This window comes from Oncorhynchus mykiss, chromosome 26 (genome assembly GCF_057628025.1).
Source record: "Oncorhynchus mykiss isolate SJ-2025 chromosome 26, ASM5762802v1, whole genome shotgun sequence".
Taxonomy (NCBI): domain Eukaryota; kingdom Metazoa; phylum Chordata; class Actinopteri; order Salmoniformes; family Salmonidae; genus Oncorhynchus; species Oncorhynchus mykiss.
In genome coordinates, this window is record NC_143047.1 from 8,153,924 (window position 1) to 8,180,068 (window position 26,145).

The following is a 26,145-nucleotide window of genomic DNA, read 5'->3' on the forward strand; positions in this document are numbered from 1 at the left end:
GCCAAAGTAGAGTACATGATCATTGAATATATTAAATGTACAAGCTACAATGTGGGGATCTCATGCATGGTACTAACTACATGTATATAGGACTTGCATCCTTGGCACAAAGTTATTATATATATATATATATATTCTATTCTACATTAATATTATTCAGACTGTTTTGAAGTTGACTGGCTATGATAGTTGAGGTTCATAGCTAGGTTCTGAACTAATATGTATACCAAACGTGTTCTGTTCCATTCACATATCGGCTACATAGCTAGCTACACATCCATAGGCATACAGGTATTTTCATCCTCCACTGCACAATAAGCAAGAAAATAGTTAGCTAGCTACGTTACTTCATCTATCTGCATTGCAAGGCAAATATCAGCAAAGCACGCTTAAAAAATTGTACATTCAATTTGCAGTAAATGCTTAAGCTAGCTAGATTCTTCACATCCATTGTTTCACAAGATGACAGCCTGGTTTGCTGGTTGTTTCAGGAGTCCCTAAAACATTAACCAGAATTACACCTTCGCACCGCTTTCCTTCCATTAAAAATGAATGGGAAGCGGTGTATCACCGCGCAGCACCGCTTGCTAGTGAACAACCTCCGTAACACCTCCTCCTCCATGCTTTACTGTGGGAAATACACATGCAGAGACCATCCTTTCACCCACACCGCACCTCACAAAGACATGGCGGATGGTCCAAAAATCTCCAATTTGGACTTCCTCAAATTTCCACGGGTCTAATGTCCATTGCTCGTGTTTCTTGCCTCAAGCAAGTCTCTTATTCTTATTGGTGTCCTTTAGTATTGGTTTCTTTGCAGCACTTCAACCATAAAGGCCTGATTCACACAGTCTCCTCTGAGCAGTTGATGTTGAAATGTGTCTGTTACTTGAACTCTGTGAAGCATTTATTTGGGCTACAATTTCTGAGGATGGTAACTCTAATGAACTTATCCTCTGCAGCAGAGGTAACTCTGGGACTTCCACTCCTGTGGCGGTTCTCATGAGAGCCAGTTTCATCATAGCGCTTGATGGTTTTTGCAACTGCACTTGAAGAAACTTTCAAAGTTCTTGAAATGCATTAAGGAAAGAAATTCCACCAATTAACTTTTAACAAGGTACACCTGTTAATTTAAATTCATTCCAGGTAACTATCTCATGAAGCTGGTTGAGAGAATGCCAAGAGTGTGCAAAGCTGGCAAGGCAAATGGTGGCTATTTGAAGAATCTCAACTATAAAATATATTTTGATTTGTTTAACACTTTTTTGGTTACTACATGATTCCATATGTGTTATTTCATAGTTTTGATGTCTTCAATATTATTCTACAATGTAGAAAATATTAATAATAAAGAAAAACCCTTGAATGAGTAGGTGTTCTAAAACTTTTGACAGGTAGTGTATATGCTATCTAACTAACTACCCAACGTTAATTGACTTGATTATTCACATCATTCTTAGCTTAGCTAATTGGTATAGTTGTGTATAGTTGTAATTCTAATTCTCAATGGCCATTGTTAATTCTGGCTATCTACTCCAATTTCAGAGCGCTCTTGTCTGAGTGTGCGCAGAATAACTGATGAATTTATGAAGGCTCAACACCCGTTGAATGTGGCCGGTGTCAGTAAATGTTGACAAAAAAGTGTAATTAAATTGTTGCCCCAGCACAGTTACAGTCACCAACGCTCTAGATAACATGAAAACAGCCTAACAAGCTCTGCAAGGGCGAGTAAAAGTGTCAAGAGTGAGGTGTTCTCTCATTTGTGTCTGGAAATAGCTAGCAATCTAGCCAATGTTAGCCAGTTAGCTTGGGTGTTTAATTGCTGATGCGAGGTCAGAAAGCTTGGATCAACCCTACTCTTCGGCCAGAGCATCCAGTGTGTGCTTTGAACGCTCCGGGAGTGAACCGCTCTGGAGTAGACAGGTGAAGCGCTAGTACACTCAACTGAAAGGATACTGGTTGTTTACAGTACACTAAAATTAAGTAATAGTATGTAGTATATACTCATTAAGTATGTAGTATACAGTATGTTCATATGGGTATTCGAACACAGCTATAGTTCATGGCAGAAATCATTATAATTGTGGATTCACATTTTATTTTAATACATTTCCAACAGTCAGTTCATCAAATTTCTGCCATGCTAGAGCTGCCCCAGTCAACTGTAAGTGCTGTTATTGTGAAGTGGAAACGTCTTGGAGAAACAACGGCTCAGCCTCTGAAAGCAACATTAGCACAATAACTTTTTGTCAGAAGCTTAATGAAATTGGTTTCCATGGCCAAGCAGCCACACATAAGCCTAAAATCACCTAACGCAATGCCAAGCATTAGCTGGAGTGGTGTAAAACTCTCCGCCATTAGACTCTGGAGCAGTGGAAATGCGTTCTCTGGAGTGATGAATCACACTTCACCATCTGGCAGTCCGACGGACAAATTTGGGTTTGGCGGATGCCAGGAGAACGCTACCTGCACGAATGCATAGTGCCAACTGTAAAGTTTGGTGGATGAGGAATAATGGTCTGGCTTCGGGTTAGGACCCTTAGTTCTAGTGAAGGGAAATCTTAATGATATAGAATACAATGACATTCTAGAAGATTCTATGCTTGCAACAATTTGGGGAAGGCCTTTTCCTATTTCAGCATGACAATGCCCCCGTGCACAAAGAGAGGTCTATACAGAAATGGTTTGTCGAGATCGGTGTGGAAGAACTTGACTGGTCTGCACAGAGCCCTGACCTCAACCCTATTAAACACCTTTGAGATTAATTGGAATGCGAGCCATGCCTAATTGCCCAACATCAGTGCCTGACCTCACTAATTCTCTTGTGGCTGAATGGAAGCAAGTCCTCGCAGCAATGTTCCAACAACTAGCGGAAAACCTTCCCAGATGAGTGGAGGCTGTTATAGCAGCAAATGGGAGACCAACTCCATATTAATGTCCATGATTTTGGAATGAGAAGTCCGACGACCAGTTGTCCACATACTTTTAGTCATGTAGTGTATCATCGCGTTACTCTAAGTTTACTTCAATATGATGGTTATTATATCAAAATTTGCACATACAGTTATTTCCACTGCCATTTCTCGCAGAAGTAATTTTAACAACACGAAAAGATCCCACCTTGTCAAGTTTACCAACAAATTTGCTGTTTCCATCAGGCCTGTCGTGATATTTTTTATCCGACATGTACTTTACTCGCAGAAAAAGATTGGATGGAAACCTGGTCTGGTCACTGTCTATTTTTTTCTTCTGGTTGTTGTTAGTTCTCAAAGATGATCTTGTTTAAAAATATATAGCTCCATTATCTTTACTACATACAGTACTTTATATCTGGTTTTAGTTGTTTAAGTTTACACTGAAAACGTTTTCCCCTTTGAATATAGGGGAAACACTGATAATGCTGTGTTTGAAAAAACTCTACAACAGTGTGTCTCACTAGGATTTTCTGCCTTGCTAAACATGTAGCTACAGTAGCTTCTTGAGCTCCAAAACTTTACTGAGCTCAAATGATCACTGTGAATTGACATTATCAAACATGTGCAAGTTCATCCCATGAACTTAAATATTGAACTTTTTGAATAAGCATACACTAATGCATATTACATGCATACAGCTAATCTAAATTTCAGCCTCTTTTGGTGGGTTGGAGTTTTGGTCTACCTGGTGACATCACCAGGCTTTAAATTAGTTAATAGACCAATAAGAAAGAGTTCCAAGCCTCTCTGCCAATAACAGCTAGTTTTCTGTTTTCCCCTCCCCCACTAAGAAGCCATTTTTTTTCTTCTTTTTGACCATTTTAATTGAAAACAATCACAGTAAGGTACTTAATTATTAACCAGAAATGATTTGATATTAAGATGAAAATGGCTGCATTGTACCTTTTCATGTTTTTATTGTCAACATAGGCCTTCTTCATATAAACAACTTAAAATCAGTAAATACTACATCATTACGATCATTTGGAATTATTCTAGCTATATTTCAAATGTATTTCCTGATGCTCTCACTAACAGTATCTAACTAGATATGGATAAATGGCTACACATGGATCAGAAAAACATTATTGGGAGTAATATCCTGTTTCTTAGAGCCTCCCTTATGATTCACCATTGTTGTGCATTATAAAGAATGGAGTTTTTCTACAGTACAATGTTTCTTATTCAATGTTATGCAATATAAGAGTTCCCCCTGTATCTCAAGGGTACTCTGATGGCGCAGGCTTATGTAAGCCTTTTCTGGAATGTTGTCCCACTCCTCTTCAATGGCTGTGCGAAGTTGCTGGATATTGGCAGGAACTGGAACACGACGATCCAGAGCATCCCAAACATGCTCAATGGATGACATGCCTGGTGAGCATGCAGGCCATGGAAGAACTGGGACATTTTCAGCTTCCAGGAATTGTGTCCAGATCCTTGCGACATGGGGCCCGTGCATTATCATGCTGAAACATGAGGTGATGGCGGCGGATGAATGGCATGACAATGGGCCTCAGGATCTCATCATAGTATCTCTGTGCATTCAAATTGCCATTGATAAAATGCAATTGTGTTTGTTGTCCGTAGCTTACGCCTGCCCATACTATAACCCCACCGCCGCCATGGGGCACTCTGCTCACAACGTTGACAGCTAACCGCTCACCCCCACACAAAGCCATACACGTGGTTCTGTGGTTTTGAGGCCGGTTGGATGTACTGCCAAATTCTCTAAAGCGACGTTGGAAGCGGCTTATGTCAGAGAAATTAACATTTAATTCTCTGGCAACAGCTCTGGTGGACATTCCTGCAGTCAGCATGCCAATTGCACACTCCCTCAAAACTTGAGACATCTGTGGCATTGTGTTGTGTGACAAAACTGCACATTTTAGAATGGCCTTTTATTGTCATCAGCACTGTGTGGGTGCAACTGTGTAATGATCATGCTGTTGAATCAGCTTCCTGATATGTCACACCTGTCAGGTGGATGGATTATCTTGGCAAAAGAGAAATGCTCACTAACAGGGATGTAAACACATTTGTGCACAGAAAATTGAGATAAATAAGCTTTTTGTGCATATGGGATATTTTATTTCAGCTCCTGAAACATGGGACCAACACTTTATATGTTGCGTTTATATTTTGCTTAGTATACATCACACAATACCGCAATATATCAAAACTGTTTTACATAGAAACACCTGATTTTATTGTTGATTAATTATGAAATTATGAAAAATATGAATAAAATTCCACCCATGAGGGCCCACTAGAGGGCAATTTGGTCATTTGACTGTAGGAAAGTGGTACGACCAATACTGAAGGGCGCATCTTGCTGAGTGTTGCTTCTTAATATGCAACCTATCAGCTAGGTTGCCAGAAAAGTGTGGCTGAGATGTTGTCTATGAGTGTTATTATATGTTTTTAAAAGTATAGGACTCAGGCTCAGGAATGAGGAAGTAGGGGCTTTTAAGTCCAATACTTAAAAGTGCATCTTGCTGAAGTGTTGATTCCTATCCAAACTATTAGGTTGATGAAAAACTGTGGCTGAGATGTTGTCTGTGTGTTATTGCAATAAGAACGATAGCTATGGGTCAATTAGACCTTAAGGGGGTCTCTGTTTAACGGTAAACATGTCCTCTGCTCTCTGCTGTCACTCGGGTGTCGCAATACATTAGTGTGTACCTCTGTTCTCTATCGAGTAAGGTGCTGGTGTAAGCACATATCAACAGCCAAAGCCTCCTTTTTTAAAGCATACTGTTTTCTTTCACCTTATCTGTCCGGTGTGCGTAATTCGCCCTCGGTGCACAATGCGGCAAAGTGAACGCGAGTTGCTGAAAGGCTTTGTACATAAAAGGCATTTACGTAGAGAGGCAGCTCAACAGATCCCTAGGAGCACGTGATCATTACTAATCCGGTTGGGTTAGAAGTAATGTTTTATCATTAGACCCATCCATTTAGATAATGAGATTCCTTTCACCATGCTACCAGGCTCTATATTCAGAATGCTGTTGTTTGTCAGGTCGGCTTGGTAGTTGGATTAATGGAAGTTGTATAAGGCGTTACACAACCTTTCAGTCAACTAAACGGAATGAACGTTCAGGGGATGGAACACGAGATTCGGATAAACAAGCCACCATGAAAATTCTTCTCAAATATCCATGAAAGCAATACTCAACCGAACTGTTGATGTTAAAATAATAGATTTGGTAACATAATGCTATTTATTACCAAATTGAGGGATATGTTATTGAAAGTGAATTAACTCTCCCAAACAAGATGATCAATTCCTAAAGCCATTTTTCTGAAGTTGAATTACTAAAGTTACTAATTAAATAGTTAGCTTATTGTTGATTTACATATGCAGAATATGTCATGGTGCAAGTAAAGATCCGCTCACATTCAAGGACAGGAAGGAAACAAGGAAGAACTGTCCAGCTACAGAGGGTGAAGTCAATGCCCATGACAGCTGACATGGGGGACCCTTTGTCTGAAAGATGCCTTATATGGTAGAGGGTTGACAAGATCATGTTCTCTGGAGACATTTTGTCCACAAGTGAGACAACCTCAGTATTTACACCTTTAAAAGCAAATCAAAATTTATTGGTCACATACACATGGTTAGCAGATGTTAATGCGAGCATAGCGAAGTGGTTCTAGTTCCGACAGTGCAGTAATATCTAACAAGTAATCTAACAATTTCACAACTACCTAATACACACAAATCTAAAGGGGTGAATGAGAGTATGTACCTATAAGTATATGGATAACGATGACCGAGCGGCAGAGGCAAGGTGCAATAGATGGTATAAAATACAGTATATACATGTGATGTGAGTAATGTAAGATATGTAAAGATTATTAAAGTGGCATTATATAAAGTGTCATTGTTTTAAGTGACTTTAGATCCATTTATTAAAGTGTCATTGTTTTAAGTGACTTTAGATCCATTTATTAAAGTGTCATTGTTTTAAGTGACTTTAGATCCATTTATTAAAGTGTCATTGTTTTAAGTGACTTTGGATCCATTTATTAAAGTGTCCAGTGATTGGGTCTCAATGTAGGCAGCAGCCTCTCTGAGTTAGTGATTGCTGTTCAGCAGTCTGATGGCCTTGAGATAGAAGATGTTTTTCAATCTCTCGGTCCCAGCTTTGATGCACCTGTACTGACCTCGCCTTCTGGATGATAGCGGTGTGAACAGGCAGTTGCTTGGGTGGTTGTTGTCCTTGATGATTTTTTTTGCCTTCTTTGGGTATCGGGTGCTGTAGGTGTCATGGAGGGCAGGTAGTTTGCCCCCTGTGATGCGTTGTGCAGACTGCACCACCCTCTGGAGAGCCTTGCGGTTGAGGGCGGCGCAGTTGCCGTACCAGGCTGTGATAGAGCCCGACATCAACAGCCAAAGCAGTTTTTTTGTTACGTTGCAAAATACCACAGTTCCACACATCAGTGTTTCACAGACTGCTCAGGGTTGAATTTTCTGGCCATACATTTGTTTTATATCTTGCATTTGGATAGTTTATGGCCTTAACATATTGCATGGACTTTCATGGTCATGCTGCTCGTCTGTGTAAGCACAATGGCCTTTGTGAAATGAAAGGGATAGTTCCCTGAAAATAACAATCTACTGGTATTGACGTCATGCAGGGCGTCACCTGGTGACTTTCAGTTGCACGACTAATTCTTTACAGGTTAAGTAATCAATCAATCAACCAGTGATCAAGTGACCCATAAAAATGTTCCGTCATGGGTGCCTGTCTATCCATTAGAGCTCCCTCCTTGTCAATTTCACCTCACCGACACTCCCACAGATCACACATGTGTCAGTGATGTACGATAGTGGCCGTGCAATAATGTCCCCTTCTCTATCATGACTGGATGTCGCTAACTGATTTAGACCACATAAACACAAAGTGGGTGGACACTTCGGTAAACTAATGACAAAGCCATAAGGCACTGAAGCTCTGTTGGACTTGAATCATGACGCAACTCTGTTGGATGAAGAGCGAGACTTAAAGCCTTGTGGCCTGTCTGTAACATCATGTTGTGAGGCCAAGAATGCATTCCGATGTCCATTTTAGCATACTTATAGAATGTATGTATGGATATTGGGACGGAACCAGAACAGAACCCAAGTTCCCAAAATGTTGCTCTACCTCCACCCTACCGGGGAAATTGTCAAATCCACAGCATGTAAGCAAACCGCTATTTAGCTAACCAGGATACACAAGCAGATTGTGTGGTGACTCAATAGACAAACATTTAAGGACAAGCACTGCTAAACCAACTCCATCCACTTAAAGTGGTTGCATACAGGATTAAGGCTCATGTAGTTCTTCCATGATCTAGTTCTATACTCACCATTCTACCCGGTAAACTCAACAGTCTCCGATTCCTATGACATTTATTCATAAAAAGGCATTCATATTCATAATGTGCCCCCAATTATAAAGATTATAAGATTATAAGCACATTAGAACGCTTTGCTAATCCTCCATGTTAAATCAGAACATTAGACTGGGCTACCTCCCGAAAAGAAAAGTCTCGAAAGCTTCAGAGTTACAAAGAGCTGTGTCAATAGCTACCATGGACCAGTTTCCTGGGTAAGCCCTATTATTGGATTCATGATATTGTTGTTGAGCAACCGTCCTACTTTCCTTAGTTTGCTAAACTGTGGAGGCTTAGCTGAGCTAACAACAACTCTGTCACAATTGCAAAAGGTTTGACTGTTTGTATCAGTGTATTCAATCATCTGAATCACTGCAAATAATATAGTTAACGATTGCTATTGGAATGCTTTGAGAATGTGTGTGTGTGTGTGTGTGTGTGTGTGTGTGAGTGTGTGTGTGTGTGTGTGTGTGAGTGTGTGTGTGAGGTGGGTGGGTGAGGTGTGTGTGTGTGTGTGTGTGTGCCACAGCTCCACACAGCCTGCAGCCTGCATTGCTCTCTCTACACATAGCAGCACTGCAGATCTGGTAGAGCAGGGAGCCTCTATGCTCCCTGGGAAACAGTGCTTGCATGCCAAATTGACATTCACTGGAGTATGCTCACTCCTGTCATTTTGTCAACACCGTCACTGTGTGGAGTGCAGCCAAGCAAGCCTTCTGACAGACAGGCAAATGGGGAGGAGGTGGACTTCAGCAACATAACACCCTCTCACCACCCCTCAGCCCAGTGGCGGGGTTCAGTGCACATGCTCACAAACACGCGAAGCATCAACGCTTTTCTTGGACACATCACAAATGATCTGTAAGGTACAATTACCAAGCTATGATTCGCCTCAATGACTTCCCATTAGTCCAGATTTAGGAAAACTTGCACGTAGAATTCAAGGATGCCACAAATGTGTGGCAAATACCAATGGCCTCTGTTTTTTTACCCCCTTACAAGCTAAGTACCCCCTGAAGTACTGAGCTTGAAACTATTCAGTTTGCCTTAATGACGATTGTACAATCGATAAGGTATTCGAAAGGTCACCATGGCAATGTTGTTGTGTAGGAAATATAATCTTGAGGCAGGGCCTGGCATAAGAAGAACCATTGCTGCCTCTTCACCATTCCATTAATCCAATACTCCATTTGCCGGGAATATAATAAGCGTGGTATCTGAAGCGCCAGCATATTGCTGAATTCTCCGCCGGGCATGAAGGCACATTGAAATAGTTTTTTATAAACATGGCCGTCGCCGAAGATAAACGACCTCCACAGCATCATTGAATGGTTTATCCATTTCATTTGTGCAGGTATCCCTTGCAAAACACTCCCTCTCCAGACACACAGGAGGATGCACTTATCAGGAGTCAGGTGTCATGGCAAAACACCGGTGAAACACAGGAGATAGAGACTCAAATGGAACCAGCACTTGTCAGCCAAGATGGATCCCAGACACTGAATATGTTTAGGGAGAAGAGATTAGATTAAGAAAATAACAGAATCCATCCAAACGTTGTCAGAGGTGTGCAGGTGGCTGATAAAGGATTCAGATTTATGTAGCCCTACCAGAGGAAAAGAGCAAATATAATTTTGCCTGAAAATGAACGCAGGGCACTGGCAGGGTGTATGCTCAGTGGGAGAGAGAGCGAGAGAGGGGGGGGGGGGGTTAACAAAAGGCAGGAAATTAAAAAGGAACCGTCTGTTGTGACTAAATGTGACCCCTAAAATCTATTCTGTTATTTGAGTTTTCGCTCTTGCCGTGGAGAGAGACCGTTCTTGTTTGTCCTTCAAACAGTAACAATACATCTCCCACCCACTACTGAGCTTGCCACCTGCCTTTGTTCCCAGATATAGATCTCATGATACGTCCCCCCCCTAGTGGTACCAAATCCATCTGCGGTGTGGTCTGGGTGGGAAACAACTGTTATCCCCCCCCCCATAGGCGAATAGTCCGAATCAGAGATACGTAGCTGGCGATAATACAGAAACAAATACAGGAAGAAGAACAAAAACGATACTATAAAAACACCATGCTTTCATTCTAGGCGGTATTATTTATGATTCCGCTCTTTTGTTCATGCCCAGACACATCTCTCTCCACACACTCTGATCTCTCAAATCATTTGTGAGTAATGCCTCTGAGCACTTTGGTTTGTTCCATAGGGTACCAATCACGGGCCATTAGAAAGCCGAAAGAGAAAGAGGGAGGAAGGGATAGATGCAGAACTCAGGGAGTGGGAGACAAGATCATTCTTCAGATAAGTCCGATGTGATACTGTAGGATGCTGCCGTACTGTCATGATTATAGTGTAGATGTATTTTTTTTAACACCGGAGTAGTGAATACTGAAATATCCATCTTTGTATGTTGTATGATTTTTGATCGGGACCATCGTACAACCTGTAGGCTATATTTGAACTATTCCCAATTGTGTAACGTTTCAATAATGATAAGAATATGAATTATAGCGGTGGCATAGAGTTGATCAGACCATGTCATGCATTATACTGGTATTCCATCTCTCAGAATTTCTCTGTCGTTTCTGCGTATTGACGCTCGATTCTTGAGGTCTACAAACTCCAAACGTAAAAAGAAAATGGAGGCGGTGCTCCTTTGAATTGACTGTCTTTTTCAGCTACTGCCAACTCTAAATATTTTACTTAAAACATAGTTGTTGTTTTTAATATATAAACATAGGCAAAACCCAGTGTCTACAACCTAGCTTTGCCCTTCAGGATTTGACACATTGGAATGACATTAAGTGTCACACCGAATGTCAGAAAGTGCATTCAACCTCGCAGGGCCTCGGGAGTGACACTGATGGGTTGATTAATGTTAGACTAAACACAACTAACGACTTGCCTGTGTAGTCACTTGCCCCTGTGGTGTTTGTATGCTGCCATGAGACCTGAGCGATCTGAGCGACATACTCTAACAGTAGAGGTCGACTGATTATGATTTTTCAACGCCGATACCGATACCGATTATTGGAGGACCAAAAAAATTTGATGCCGATTAATTGGCCGATTTTTATATATATTTGTAATAATGACAATTACAAATACTGAATGAATAATGAACCCTTTTATTTTAACTTAATACATAAATAAAATATATTTAGTCTGAGATAAATAATGAAACATGTTCAATTTGGTTGAAATAATGCGAAAACACAGTGTTGGAGATGAAAGTAAAAGTGCAATATGTGCCATGTAAGAAAGCTAACGTTTAAGTTCCTTGCTCAGAACAAGAGAACATATGAAAGCTGGTGGTTCAATATTCACATATATTCTATATTCCCAGTTAAGAAGTTTTAGGTTGTAGTTATTATAGGAATTATGACGCGTCTACAATTTCTCTCTATACCATTTGTATTTCATATACCTTTCACTATTGGATGTTCTTATATGTACTTTAGTATTGCCAGCCTAATCGCAGGAGTTGATAGGCTTGAAGTCATAAACAGCGCTGTGCTTCAAGCATTGCTAAGAGCTACTTGCAAACGCAGTAAAGTGCTGTTTGAATGAATGCTTACGAGTCTGCTGCTGCCTACCACCGCTCAGTCAGATTGCTCTATCAAATATCAAATCATAGACTTAATTATATTATAATAAACACAGAAATATGAGCCTTTGGTCATTAATATGGTCAAATCCGGAAACTATCATTTCGAAAAAAACTAAAAGTTTATTCTTTCAGTAAAATACGGAACCATTCCGTATTTTGTCGAACGGGTGGCAACTAAATCTAAATCTAAATATTTAAGTCTAAAGTATATATATATTGCTGTTACATTGCACAACCTTTAATGTTATGTCATAATTATGTAAAATTCTGGCAAATTCATTACGGTCTTCGTTAGGAAGAAACACAGTTTGCAATGAGCCAGGAGGCCCAAACTGTTGCATACACCCTGACTCTGCTTGCACTTCCCTAGTTAATATTTCCTGCTAACATGCATTTATTTGAACTAAATATGCAGGTTTCAAAAAATATTCTTCTGTGTATTGATTTTAAGAAAGGCATTGATGTTTATGGTTGGGTATATTTGATGCAACGAATGTGCTTTTTTCACAAATGCGCTTTTGTTAAATCATCACCCGTTTGGCAAAGTTGAATTAGGCTGTGATTTGATGATAAATTAACAGGCACCGCATTGATTAAATGTAACGCAGGACAAGCTAGTTAAACTAGTAATATCATCAACCATGTGTAGTTAACTAGTGATTGTGTGAAGATGTATTGTTTTTTATAAGAAAAGTTTAATGCTAGCTAGCAATTTACATTGGCTCATTGCAGCCACAATGTCCTTTTGACGCTGCACTCGCGTAACAGGTGATCAGCCTGCCACACAGTTTCCTCATGGATTGCAAGGTAATCGGCCATTATCGGCGTCCAAAAAGGCTAATTACCGATTGTTATGAAAACTTGAAATCGGCCCTAATTAATCGGTCGCGATTGTGGGTTCGATTCCCATGGGGGACCAGTACAAAAATGTATGCACTCACTATTGTAGGTCGCTCTGGATAAGAACGTCTGTTAAATGACAAAAAACAACAGCATCCATGGCAAACTGCACAAACCTGGCCACGCTTGAAGTATCAAACTTTTGCCATTGTTATGAACATTCGAAAGAGCAATAGTGACTTGTCGAGCCGTGTCTAGTCATTCCCAACGGGGGCTAATAACTGTTTAATCTAAATGACACTTTAGTGGCCTGAAAATACGATGGCATTGCTAAAGAAGGCAAATAATTAGTAGGAAACAAAATTGGCATCATTATGATGTCGTCAAATTGATTTAAGATGGATGGCAATGTTGCCATTAGCTAGCAAAGTTGTCAAAAATACTTAGTGATGCTAAAAAATACTATTTGCCAGAGTCCCACTATTTGCCAGAGTCCCACTTGGTCTTTTACCAAAAAGGGCTATCTTCTGTATACCACCCCTACCTTGTCACAATACAACTGATTGGCTCAAAAGCATTAAGAAGGAAAGAAATTCCACAAATTAAATTTTAACAAGGCACACCTGTTAATTGAAATGATAATGGAAAGAGTGCACAAAGCTGTCATCATAGCAAAGGGTGGCTACTTTGAAGAATCTCCAATATTAAATAGATTTTGATTTGTTTAACACTTTTTTGGTTACTACATAATTCCTCATGTGTTATTTCATAGTGTTGATGCCTTCACTATTATTCTACGATGTAGAAAACAGTCAAAATAAAGAAAAAACGTGGAATGAGTAGGTGTGTCCAAACTTTTAGCTGGTACTGTATGTCACAACGTTCCTTCCCTGGCAATAGATGACAGTAGAGCGTCAGCCAACGTGTTTAAAATGAATCACTCCCCTCTTTTTCATAGCTTTGTTTTGACAGCATTTAATTTGAAGCAAAGCTTGACATGAGCAATATTCTCCTTGAGCAAGGGCTGTTCCGACATTATATTTTGAATGCACCATTCACTGACTGCGAGGAAAAGCTCCCAGCGTATTATTTCCTCCCTTTTTTGCCTCCTTTCTTCCATCTCTCCCAATAGAAAATCCTCTCTTATTTACTTGACCCTTAAAATCCTATAATTATGTTATTACACTCCGCAGCAGCATGGAGAGGACAATCCCGCTCTAAAATATGTATTGATCTTAGCTTACACCTTCAGCAATAAAGTCTGCTTTGCACTTCTGCATAGTTCACATCCATATTTCAACACCAAGCGCACAAGAAAAACATCATTAAGTGTATCATAGAAGCAAAAGCAGACGCAGATAACGTTTGACGGAAAAAACACTTCTCGCTTCCCGGAACTAGATGAAGAGAAAATGAGTGATTCACTAGAACTTTATCTGAGTAACAAAGACGGGGTCATATCAAATGTCTTGCAAGAAGAATGGGTGCAAACAAACATGGAGTGCTATGTCACGTGTGGCCTTAAATACCAACTTATTGTATCATGGTGGCCTCTAATTAATTTCTCATTGGTCTGGATTTACCCAAGGTTCTGTTTATTGTAGCCCACTTCATTACTGTCATGTGGCCAATGTGGTTGCCATGGCGCACCAATTACACTGTGTCCTTCGAATTTCAATTATTATTCTCATCCTGCCTCACACTATAAGGACATTACCGTCTTACACAAATGTAATTTTTCTCATCTCAGGGCTCGAGACCTACCCTACCTCTGCATTTATGAAATCATTTGACGACAAGACAAAAATCAGGCCGAACGTCTCAAGCTGTGGCACTGGTTAAAAGCTCTTGGGCTTCGTTTACAATGGTGATGATACGCCTAGCATTACAAATCTAATCACGAGGGCAATTTTTTTATCTAATTAACCCTCTACTGCATGCATTATGATAGAACCATTGTCATTTAAAATGGACCCAAATAGACAAATGTAAAATACATTTTCGAAAAAAAATGTTCTAAACATTTTGTGGGATGTGTGCGACAACATTGTTTTTATAATAGAAATATTGTATTTTTGAGTTATTGAGTTATAATTGTATTGTTTTTATTCCTTCACACTATCTGAAATGATGTTTTGTTGTAAAACATTTACTCTGGACATTTACTTTTATAATGCTATCATTATTATAATGTTATGAATATTGAGCATAATTGTTTTATCCACGCATATATAACAAATATTGTTTGGCCATATCTTATCTTTACAAAAATAAGTTTAAATCATATTAGTCATGTGAATGTTGCCCAAAGAATACAGAAAATTTGGATTTCATTGTAATTTGCCTATGACCAGGCCACTCCCATCGCAAATGTTTTGTGCCCAGGAAAGGAAGCCCCACAGAGTGGGTTCTTCTCATGACTTTACCAAAGCGCATCATTGGCTAGTCTAAGCCCCTCCTCACCCCTACTTCTGTAAAAAGGTATGGTGTTGTATTTTTTCATTCAGGGAAACAAGGGGGTGAAGAGAAATGATATGTTGCCATATGGCAACACCATGCAGTAAAGGGATAGAAACATATCTCCACATTCGACAACTTATCCATTAGGACAGGTGAATACCAACACTGAACAGTTCCCATGCGCAAGTTGTTATTTAACAGTAGTGTTTCCTACAACACTTAATCCCTAGTCTCTTGACACACTGGTGAAAAGAAAGGTAGAACCCTTTCTACAGAGGGTTCTACATGGAACCCAAAAGGCATCAACCTGGAACCAAAAAGGGTTATCCTATGGGGACAGCTGAAGAACCCTTTTGGAACCCTATTTCTATGAGTGTAAGTAACATAATAAAACAATCCACATCAAATTCCGTCAATTTAAAGCTAGCGTTTTTTGCATGGGCTGTGTCTTAATCCAATGCATTTGCCTGTGTCGCCCTTCCACATCTGCGGTGGAAAGTGGCAGTCTTCACACGAAAAGGTCTGACGCATCCGAACGGCCTATAGGAAAGGGGAGACTCTCACGATGGTGTGTTCTCCGTTTTGCTCTATGATCCCCACAAGTGTCACGGGACTTGTCTAAAGGTAACCCATACAAATGAATGGAAGTATGGAGGTAGTTTTGTGCCCCCAAAAAGTGGTGAAATATGTGAGCTAGATATAGGACAGACACGTCAAAACCTTATTCCTTATGATACATTTTTTACTGTTTTTTTTACATGTTTTAATGTGTTATCCAGTGAATTTCTATGGGCTATAGTAGTAAAGACCAAATTCAATATTTTATAAAATCATTTTTAAATATAATTTGTGATACCTAAAGAGGTCCTAAAATTATCTTCTTAAAACAATTACTTATGTCAACTTAGAACCCCCCCCCCCCCCCCCCACCCCAAACAGCTTAGACTTTTAATAATGAATTTGTCATCGTGACCAACCATCTGAAATCGTCCACCGTTATCCCAAATTGCTACTGTGCCAAATACAGTTTTTTTGAGCAAGATGTCAATCCAACAAACCAGGCTCCGATATGCTTGTGTTACAAATCAAGCAGAGAATTTAATTAAAATAATGATGGACCCTTCACTCCATAATCACAAATAGCCCGACTTAACTACTTGGCAGAGGAGCCAAAGCCGCTTCCTGATGATAGACAAAGAGCAAGCTAGCAAACACCACTACACTCACATTTATCATTAAATACCTCAGGTGCTAAACAATAGCGGTGGATGAGACGAAATGATCTCTTTGGTCATTATCCCCAGCTAAGCATGCACAGTCCATCAATGCATATAAATTATTACCATTACCATCTTGCCCCTGTCAATAGTTCAGTCTAATTCCAAGGATGCCCTGCACTTGACCCTCTGGTCTAGTCAATCACTGTTTAACTTCTCAGTCAAACATTGCTTAGAACTATTACCCAAGACTTCAGGGGGAAAAACATTAAAGCATTTATAGTAACAGAATAACATTATTGGGGTTGATTCTTTCCCATGTTGCAAGAAGGGTTTGTTTCTTTTGAGTCGAAAAATTGTACTGTTTTATTAAATTACTTAATAGCACCATTCCAGATAAGTTTGAATATGTCTTTGATCTTTGTTTGATCAATATCTTTGATCTTGTTATGGTGAGTGAATGAGGACCCAAAAGCGAACTAACTTAAACAGAGCTTCTTTAATAACCAAACATAGGTAGGCTCAGATAGACCGGCAGATTCCGACAGGACAGGACAAGGTTACAGCAAACATGACGATAGTCTGGCTCAGGCATGAAACACAACAAACAAAAATCCGACAAGGACAGGAACAGAAACAGAGAGAGATATAGGGACCTAATCAGAGGGAAAAAGGGAACAGGTGGGAAACGGGGTGAATGGGTAGTCAGAGGAGACAAGGAACAGCTGGGGGAAAGCGGGGGAGAAAAGGTAACCTAACAACGACCAGCAGAGGGAGACAGGGTGAAGGGAAAGGACAGAGACAAGACACAACATGACAGTACATGACAGATCTTTGTTTCACAGAGAGTTTTTCCTCTTTATCTCTAACACAGTCAAAGGTGGATACTGGGTCAATATTTCTAACATAAGAATGTGGGGAATGGTCAGTGGGGAGCAATAGAAAACTAATGTCATATGGGTTTTCATTTTGTGATGTCATTAAACATTGTATGGACAAAATACTGTAACTTAGAAAGTATATCCCCTTTATCTGTCAAGTTTCCATCCAATACGTTGTGCATATAATATTACCAAAGTATTTTTGTTAAGATATGAATGTGATTTTAGGAGGGATAAGGGAATCTATCTCCTATAAACTGTTCATAGTAAGTAGCCACACCCCGAATGAGGTCAGAGAGCGTGTCAGACTGGCGAAACAATCCCCTTTTGACGAGAGTGCAGAACTCTGTAGTTCTGTTGAGGACTACACAATGGACAAAGACACCCACACGTAAATACATTAATGATTTCTTATTCCAAACAGGCGGCGGTTCGTGTGCAAACTATATGACTAATGTAAGAATAATTTTGAAATGTATCGACGATAAGTGTCTTGTTCTCTTTCTTTCTCTCTCTATGTCGTTGGGTAAAATGCCATATTGTAAAAGTTCGCTAGGGACCTTTGTCTCATGTATTAAGTGTGTATGTTATCCTGTTATTATTTTGTTTGCTAGTAAATAAATAATTAACCAATTTGTGTAGTACTGAATCATGATCAAGGCTGTTTTTTTTTGCAGATGCATGAGATAACGACTGGTCCCGAATGATGATATGATAAGAGGTAATGATTAATAAGATGACTGTTTTTCGATGAAATAAATATATACCTTATAGAGTTTAATTCGGGAGATGGTAACTCTTTAAACAACCTCTTCCCCAAATCCTAATGAGATAATTGTTACATGATGAATTTACTCGGGTAACGATTAAACATAGTTAGTTAATTAAATAAATAACAGTCATCAGATGAATGAAAGTAAAGTCACGACAACTGCTTGCTGTTAGCCATGAACATGACATATGGAACACACACAGCGGGAAAACAATTAGTTATGAAATAAGTTGTAAACCAAAGACAAGCAAGACTAAACATAATATAATTGTCTCAATTTCTAGTTAAATAAGATTTATCTCAATTATATGATCTCAACGAGTATGAAGCATTCCACAAATATGTTGGATTCTGTAATGGTTAGACGACCAACAAGGACTTTCGGGGTAATTGACTTGCAAATTGGGGTTTATTCTCAGAAAAATTACAATTTTCCAGAGATACAGAAAGATACAGTATTTCCTGTGGATGAGAAATGTATCTTGGCAAATTAGAAATGTAGTCCATCATTTCAACGGGTAGCTTCTGAATCCCATCAGTTGAGGAGCCGCCGACTGTCATGTATAGCTGCTAAGTCATTATGCGCTCATTACAAAGGACCTATTCAATTCCCCATCACCTTTCAGCAAGATGACCTACTGGATATTAGCATGTATTATCAGGCTATTACAACAATTGCCAGGCTCCCATTGTTAATCTCCAGAGTCATAAACCTCATTCCTCTTTAATGCACTACCCCAGCCAACATCAAAGAAAGACTTTAAAATGCAATGTGCTTAGTATTTACAGCCAGATGTGGAGACGAAGCAATGCAGGCCCTGTCTGTGTGATATGTACAGGATCATCCAAGGATTTCGTCAGTCTTTAATTGCGGGCCAGTACCTAAATATTTAATGTTACGGAGTTCCCAATGGACACCGGCATTTACCAGACATGGTTGCGTAGGTAGGAAACATCAAAGTTAGTGTCAATAATAAAGAACATTTGTGAAAATCTCATAAAAGAGACGTTGCAAAGACATGAATGGTGAATAGGCTGGACTGCATTGTTGTGAGTTGTGAGCAGACACAAGAGCTCATGCGTGCACACACACACACTCAGAAACACACAAACATATACACACACACAACCGGAAACAGCCACACACACATATGCACACACACACTCACACACATACACATACACACACACACACACACACACACACACACACACACACACACACACACACACACACACACACACACACACACACACACACACACACACACACACACACACACACACAAAGAAACAGCCACAGTACTCTAAGCCTAATCAGATGAAAGGAGGAAGTGTGGCAAAAGTAGGTTGAATTTCCCCTAATCAATTCTATACAGTTACTTTCTCCCTGGTCAATTATGTGCCAGTTTTGATATCAGCCAACAACTCTTGTAGTTGTGAAAAAATGTATGAACAACATCCTCTCTAGCAGCAGTAATGTACTGCTTGGTAAAATAACAAAATAGATGTCAGTAAAGCAGCATAAGCCACTGTTCTGGATGTATTTGATCATAAGAAAACCGCTAGTATTGTTTGTTTGTGGGGAGGTTTATTAATAAGGACCTTTTTGAAAAACATTATTACAATTTGCAAGTTTGTTTAGTCTACAATATAATACACCCCTACATCATTGTATTTCAATTCATTGTATATACCAAGAAGTCAACATGACACCTTTCATGTCAATTTGCAACCAGAGGATAATACCTCTGGTAATATTACTCAGGGTATTGAGAGCAGTTTATTCAGAGGTTGTGTCTATACTTGACACTTAGATGCGACTTCGGCTGTCAGAATGCAAAGATCGCGTTGAAAAGATGGGTCTAGACTAGAGGACAACCGATTATGATTTTTCAATGCCGATATCGAAACCGATTATTGGAGGTCCAAAAAAAAGTCGACACCGATTAATCGGACGATTTTTTTTTATTTACTTGTAATAATTACAATTACAACAATACTGAATGAACACGGCCTCCCGGGTGGCGCAGTGGTTAAGGGCGCTGTACTGCAGCGCCAGCTGTGCCATCAGAGACTCTGGGTTCGTGCCCAGGCTCTGTCGTAACCGGCCGCGACCGGGAGGTCCATGGGGCGCCGCACAATTGGCCTAGCGTCGTCCGGGTTAGGGAGGGCTTGGTCGGTAGGGATGTCCTTGTCTCATCGTGCACCAGCGACTCCTGTGGTGGGCCGGGTGCAGTGCGCGCTAGCCAAGGTTGCCAGGTACATGTGTTTCCTCCGGCACATTGGTGCGGCTGGCTTCCGGGTTGGATGCGCGCTGTGTTAAGAAGCAGTGCGGTTGGGTTGTGTATCGGACGACGCATGACTTTCAACCTTCGTCTCTCCCGAGTCCGTACGGGAGTTGTAGCGATGAGACAAGATAGTAGCTACTACAATTGGATACCATGAAATTGGGGAGAAAAAAAAAAAAGAAAAAAAATGTAAATACTGAATGAACACTTAGCTTTTTTACATGGCACATTCCTTTTAACATGTGCCATGTAAAAAAGCTAACATTTAAGTTCCTTGCTCAGAACATGAGAACATATGAAAGCTGGTGGTTCCTTTTAACATGAGTCTTCAATATTCCCAGGTAAGAAGTTTTAGGTTGTAGTTATTATAGGACTATTCCTCTCTATACCATTTGTATTTCATATACCTTTGACTATTGGATGTTCTTATAGGCACTTTAGTATTGCCAGTGTAACAGTATAGCTTCCGTCCCTCTTCTCGCCCCTACCTGGGCTCGAACCAGGAACACATCAACAACAGTCACCCTCGAAGCATCGTTACCCATCGCTCCACAAAAGCCACGGCCCTTGCAGAGCAAGGGGAACAACTACTCCAAGTCTCAGAGCGAGTGACGTCACCGATTGAAACACTATTAGCGCGCACCCCGCTAACTAGCTAGCCATTTCACATCGGTTACACCAGCCTAATCTTGGGAGTTGATAGGCTTGAATTCATAAACAGCTCAATGCTTGAAGCATTGCGAAGAGCAGCTGGCAAAACGCACAAAAGTGCTGTTTGAATGAATGCTTACGAGTCTGCTGCTGCCTACCACCGCTCAGTCAGACTGCTCTATCAAATATCAAATCATGGACTTAATTATAACATAATAACACACATAAATACGAGCCTTTGGTCATTAATATGGTCAAATCCGGAAACTATCATTTCGAAAACAAAACATTTATTCTTTCATTGAAATATGGAACCGTTCCAGGTGGCATCCCTAAGTCTAAATATTGCTGTTACATTGTACAACCTTCAATGTTATGTCATAATTACGGAAAATTCTGACAAATTAGTTCACAACGAGCCAGGCGGACCAAACTGTTGCATACACCCTGACTCCGCGTGCAATGAACGCAAGAGAAGTGACACAATTTCACCTGGGCTAATATTGCCTGCTAACCTGGATTTCTTTGAGCTAAATATGCAGGTTTAAAAATATATACTTCTGAGTATTGGTTTTAAGAAAGGCATTGATGTTTATGGTTAGGTACAGTTGTGCAACGATTGTGCTTGTTTCGCAAATGCGCTATTGTTAAATCATCCCCCGTTTGGCGAAGTTGGCTGTCTTTGTTACGAAGAAATAGTCTTCACACAGTTCGCAAAGAGCCAGGCAGCCCAAACTGCTGCATATACCCTGACTCTGTTGCAAGAAAAGTGACACAATTTCCCTAGTTAAAATAAATTAATGTTAGCAGGCAATATTAACTAAATATGCAAGTTTAAAAATATATACTTGTGTATTGATTTTAAGAAAAGCATTGATGTTTATGGTTAGGTACACGTTGGAGCAATGACAGTCCTTTTTCGAGAATGCGCACCGCATCGATTATATGCAACGCAGGACACGCTAGGTAAACTAGTAATATCCTCAACCATGTGTAGTTAACTAGTGATTATGATTGATTGATTGATTGTTTTTTATAAGATAAGTTTAATGCTAGCTAGCAACTTACCTTGGCTTCTTAGAGCATTCGCGTAACAGGCAGGCTCCTCGTGGAGTGCAATGTAAGGCAGGTGGTTAAAGTATTGGACTAGTTAACCGTAAGGTTGCAAGATTGAATCCCCGAGCTGACAAGGTAAAAATCTGTCGTTCTGCCCCTGAACAAGGCAGTTAACCCACCGTTCCTAGGCCGTCATTGAAAATAAGAATGTGTTCTTAACTGACTTGCCTAGTTAAATAAAGGTGTAAAAAAAATATATTAAAAAAAATACCGGTTTCCGATTGTTATGAAAACTTGAAATAGGCCCTAATTAATCGGCCATTCCGATTAATCGGTCGACCTCTAGTCTAGACACGTAAAAGTCGCTTTGTGGTCTGATTGTGTTCAGATCTGGCTGACCACTTCAGGAGGTGGTCTGGGATGCATTGTTTGCGGATTTCTCTTCAGTCTGGACTGGATCAGGCTACCGAAAGCTAATGCAGTGGGCGACGTCATCAGCCCTCCTCCTCCCACAAATCGCCAGAAAACTTGAGTTTTGGGACCGAAAGGCACCTTTCATTATAACGTTGGAGGAAATACATTCCTAGAGTGTGAGGAACATGCTTACTGGTCTCAAATGCTAGCCAGCTAGCTAATATTTAGAACAACTATTATGCTTACCCATTTGAAATCCCTTTAGCGTTGTTTGCTAGCTTGCTGGCGAGCTACAGAAGTTAGCTGGTTAGTTGGCTATAGTAGTTAGCTACTGTCATCAGTTGTTGTTGTGTTATTATCATATTTTGCCTATTCCAACATTTGTAGAATGCATACAGCAAATTGAATATAGCGTGGGAAAAGGGAATCCAGACACACTGTGGACACGGTAGAAACATTTAAAATGTAGGTGTAGATAGATGCATGACGCATTCAGAATTCCCTGTTCAGAACTCTATGATCAGAACACTAAAGCTGCATGAACTGTCAAGTCTAGAAACGGCACAGAAACAGCACAATGCTCAGGGACCATTGAATTATTCTAGGTCAGAGCCATATACAGAAATGGACTGGCCATATGGTAGTTCTGGCAAATCCCAGATGGGCTTCATCTTTAGCAGTGTGCCTGTCTAAATTGTTTTTTTTTTGCACAGAATGGTCATTATTTGGCCAATTATGGGAGCCTCTCAAGGGAAGAAAAGGGCATGGTGTCAGGGCCTCAAGGAAGAAAATAGGCTGGCCGATTTCTGGTCCCAGTCCATCCCTAGCCATATACAGTATATATATCTTTATATATTGGCTCTGGTCTAGGTAACTGGGGAGCAACAGAGCTTAACACATCAGTTGAGCCTCTGACACATTAATGCCACTTGTTACATATAAGGCATTAGAATCATCATTAGAATCATTCAAATCAATCAATCAAGCAGCCAGTCAGTCACTCACTCAATCATGACTTCACGTGTCTCATTGGGGTCATTTACACGTATATATACAAAAGTATGTGGACACCCCTTCAAATTAGTGGATTCAGCTATTTCAGCCATGCAATCTCCATACTACATACTACTACATTGGTAGTAGAATGGCCTTACTGAAGAGCTCAGTGACTTTCAAAGTGGGACCGTCATAGGAGGCCACCTTTCCAACAAGCAGAATGCTAAATGTCCCAATGCATAGTGCCAACTGTAAAGTTTGGTGGAGGAGGAATAATGGTCTGGGGCTGCTTTTCATGATTCGGCCCCTTAGTTCCAGTGGAGTGAAATTTTCACGCTACAGTATACAATACAACATTCTAGATTATTCTGTGGTTCCAACTTTGCGGGAACAGTTTGGGGAAGGCCCTTTCCTGTTTCAGCACGACAATGCCTCGATGCACAAAGCAAGGTCCATACAGAAATGGTTTTTCAAGATCAGTGCGGAAGAACTTGACTGGCCTGCACAGAGCCCTGACCTCAACCCCATCTAACACCTTTGGGATGAATTGGAACGAAGACTGCGAGCCAAGCCTAATCGTCCAACATCAGTGCCTGACCTCACTAATGTTCTTGTGGCTGAATGGAAGCAAGTCCCATCAGCCTTCCCAGAAGAGTGGAGGGACCAACTCCATATTAATGCCCATGATTTTGAAATGACATGTTCGACGAGTAGGTGTCCACATACTTTTGATCATGTAGTGTATCTCATTCAACTTTGTAAAACGCAACCCAAACTTCTAACATTCATCAGCATATTCATTATCCAATATAAAGTGTGCTTTCAACATCAAACGGAATCTGACTTTTTAAAATCTCCAGCATCGTCAAATTAGCTCATTCAAATCTCTCAGGGCTCTGCAAGATGCATTGATTGTCTATGTGTATGCCGAGAAGAGATCAACATCCGACGAGCTTCTCCTTCTCCTCCTTCCTCCGTCTCTATGGATTAAAATTACAAATTTGTATGTCTCTGTGCATGTATATTCTGCCCCTACATTCATCACTTAGGAGCACACTTGTAGAGGTCTACCAACTAAAGCTGAAATTCCATCATGTCAAACTAGACACAACTGCAATGAGAGGAGAGCAAGTTTCATAATGTGCAGCTGTCTTTAAACCATATTTAAGACTCTCTAACAACCTTGGCTTTTGTTTCACAAAGAACCCAGGACTGGGAGTAGTGCTCAGGCACTAGTTTGAAAGAGGAATGATTTTATCAATGGTTTAATTAATCATTAAAACCTCCCTCCGCTCTGCACGTCGCCTCATCTCTCAATTTCTCTCGCCTCTCCTCTTCCTCCCCTCATCCTACTATTCCCCTCAATGCATTATTCTGCGCACACACACACACACACACACACACACACACACTCTCTCTCTCTCTCTCAAGACACTGCAACATTCTGGGCAGCCCAGTTCCTTCTTTAGCCGGCTCAGACTTAACTTGCTCCCCTTCCAGCAAGCAGGAGACAAGACCTACCGCAATCCCAGTAAGCGATGCCTACACAATTCAAAGGCATTTTTAGCCAGTGAATGTCACCACCAAAGACATATGTCTTACAGTTTGACAAGGAGAATAGTTCAACAGAGGAACCTTTATTTTGCCTACAGTCTACTGCCTTAGAACATCATGCTCCGCACACGGGCATCTCCCGCCAGAACCCAGGCTGCCTCAACCTATTTCGTAGGACTGACCGGAGCTAAAGATGAACGTTAGTATCTTCTATGATTAGCCATTGTGCATTCACCCTCCCCCTTTCTTTCAGAATCACTGAAGGTGAAGGAAGAAGAATATACCCTTCTTACTTTCGACTTACCTAGTGTTGAGGCTCAAAGCTGGACAAAGAAGCAGGAGGCAAATAGCTCGGATTAATTTCATAGCTTTGTCTTGCACTCGCACTCCGATTCGCTCTCTCCCTCTCGATTGCTTTCCTTCCCCTTTCTCTCTCTCTCTCTCTCTCTCTCTCTCGCTTTCTCACTCACTGGCTCGATCGCTTGCCTGCGCGCACTCACGCACGCACACACAGGCAAAGAGAGAGACAGACAGATGCAACCCAGTGGCTCTAACAGAGCAAGGGAGGATCTCTGGCTTTAAATAACACAGTGACACAGACAGACTTATTAATGAGGAAATTAATGGGGGTGGTAAGAGGGGAAGAAACAGACTGGAAAGATGAGAGCAGCTCCCACTGAGTATAGCAGGGACGTAGGCATGGGTGGGCCTGGGTGGACACAGGCCCACCCACTAGGGAGCCTGTCCTTGCCAGGCCCATCCAATTTGATTTAGCAAAATAAAAAAAGAATACTATTATTATTAAAAAATTCAAAGCAAAAAATGTATACTCCTCAGTATTTCTGGCTACACAGACTTCAGTTCAATGTCTATTTTTGATTTACATTTGGCTGAGTTCACTAACGTGAATTCAACGTGAAATCAACAAAAAAAATATCACCATGACATTTGATTTCGTTTAAAAATAGGTTGAACGGGGGATCAAGTGACCCTTGAACGAGATCGCCGCGTGAACTAAGAGCTCCGCACAAGTAGTTTCCAATTC

General features: G+C 40.5%; 1 protein-coding gene across 2 annotated transcripts in view; it reads right to left on the reverse strand.

Moving 5' to 3' along the window:
• LOC110506306 (leucine zipper protein 2) overlaps positions 1-25,652 on the reverse strand; it is a 160,675-nt gene extending 135,023 nt beyond the window's left edge. Inside the window, exon 1 of one of the 2 annotated variants that reach the window (XM_021585797.3) lies at positions 25,405-25,652. In XM_021585797.3, the coding sequence (XP_021441472.1) occupies positions 25,405-25,466 (62 nt within the window). In that variant the 5' untranslated portion in view covers positions 25,467-25,652. The remainder of the gene's footprint in view (positions 1-25,404) is intronic. The other variant, XM_021585796.3, reaches the window with a different exon arrangement.
• Between the last annotated feature and the right edge of the window lie 493 nt (positions 25,653-26,145).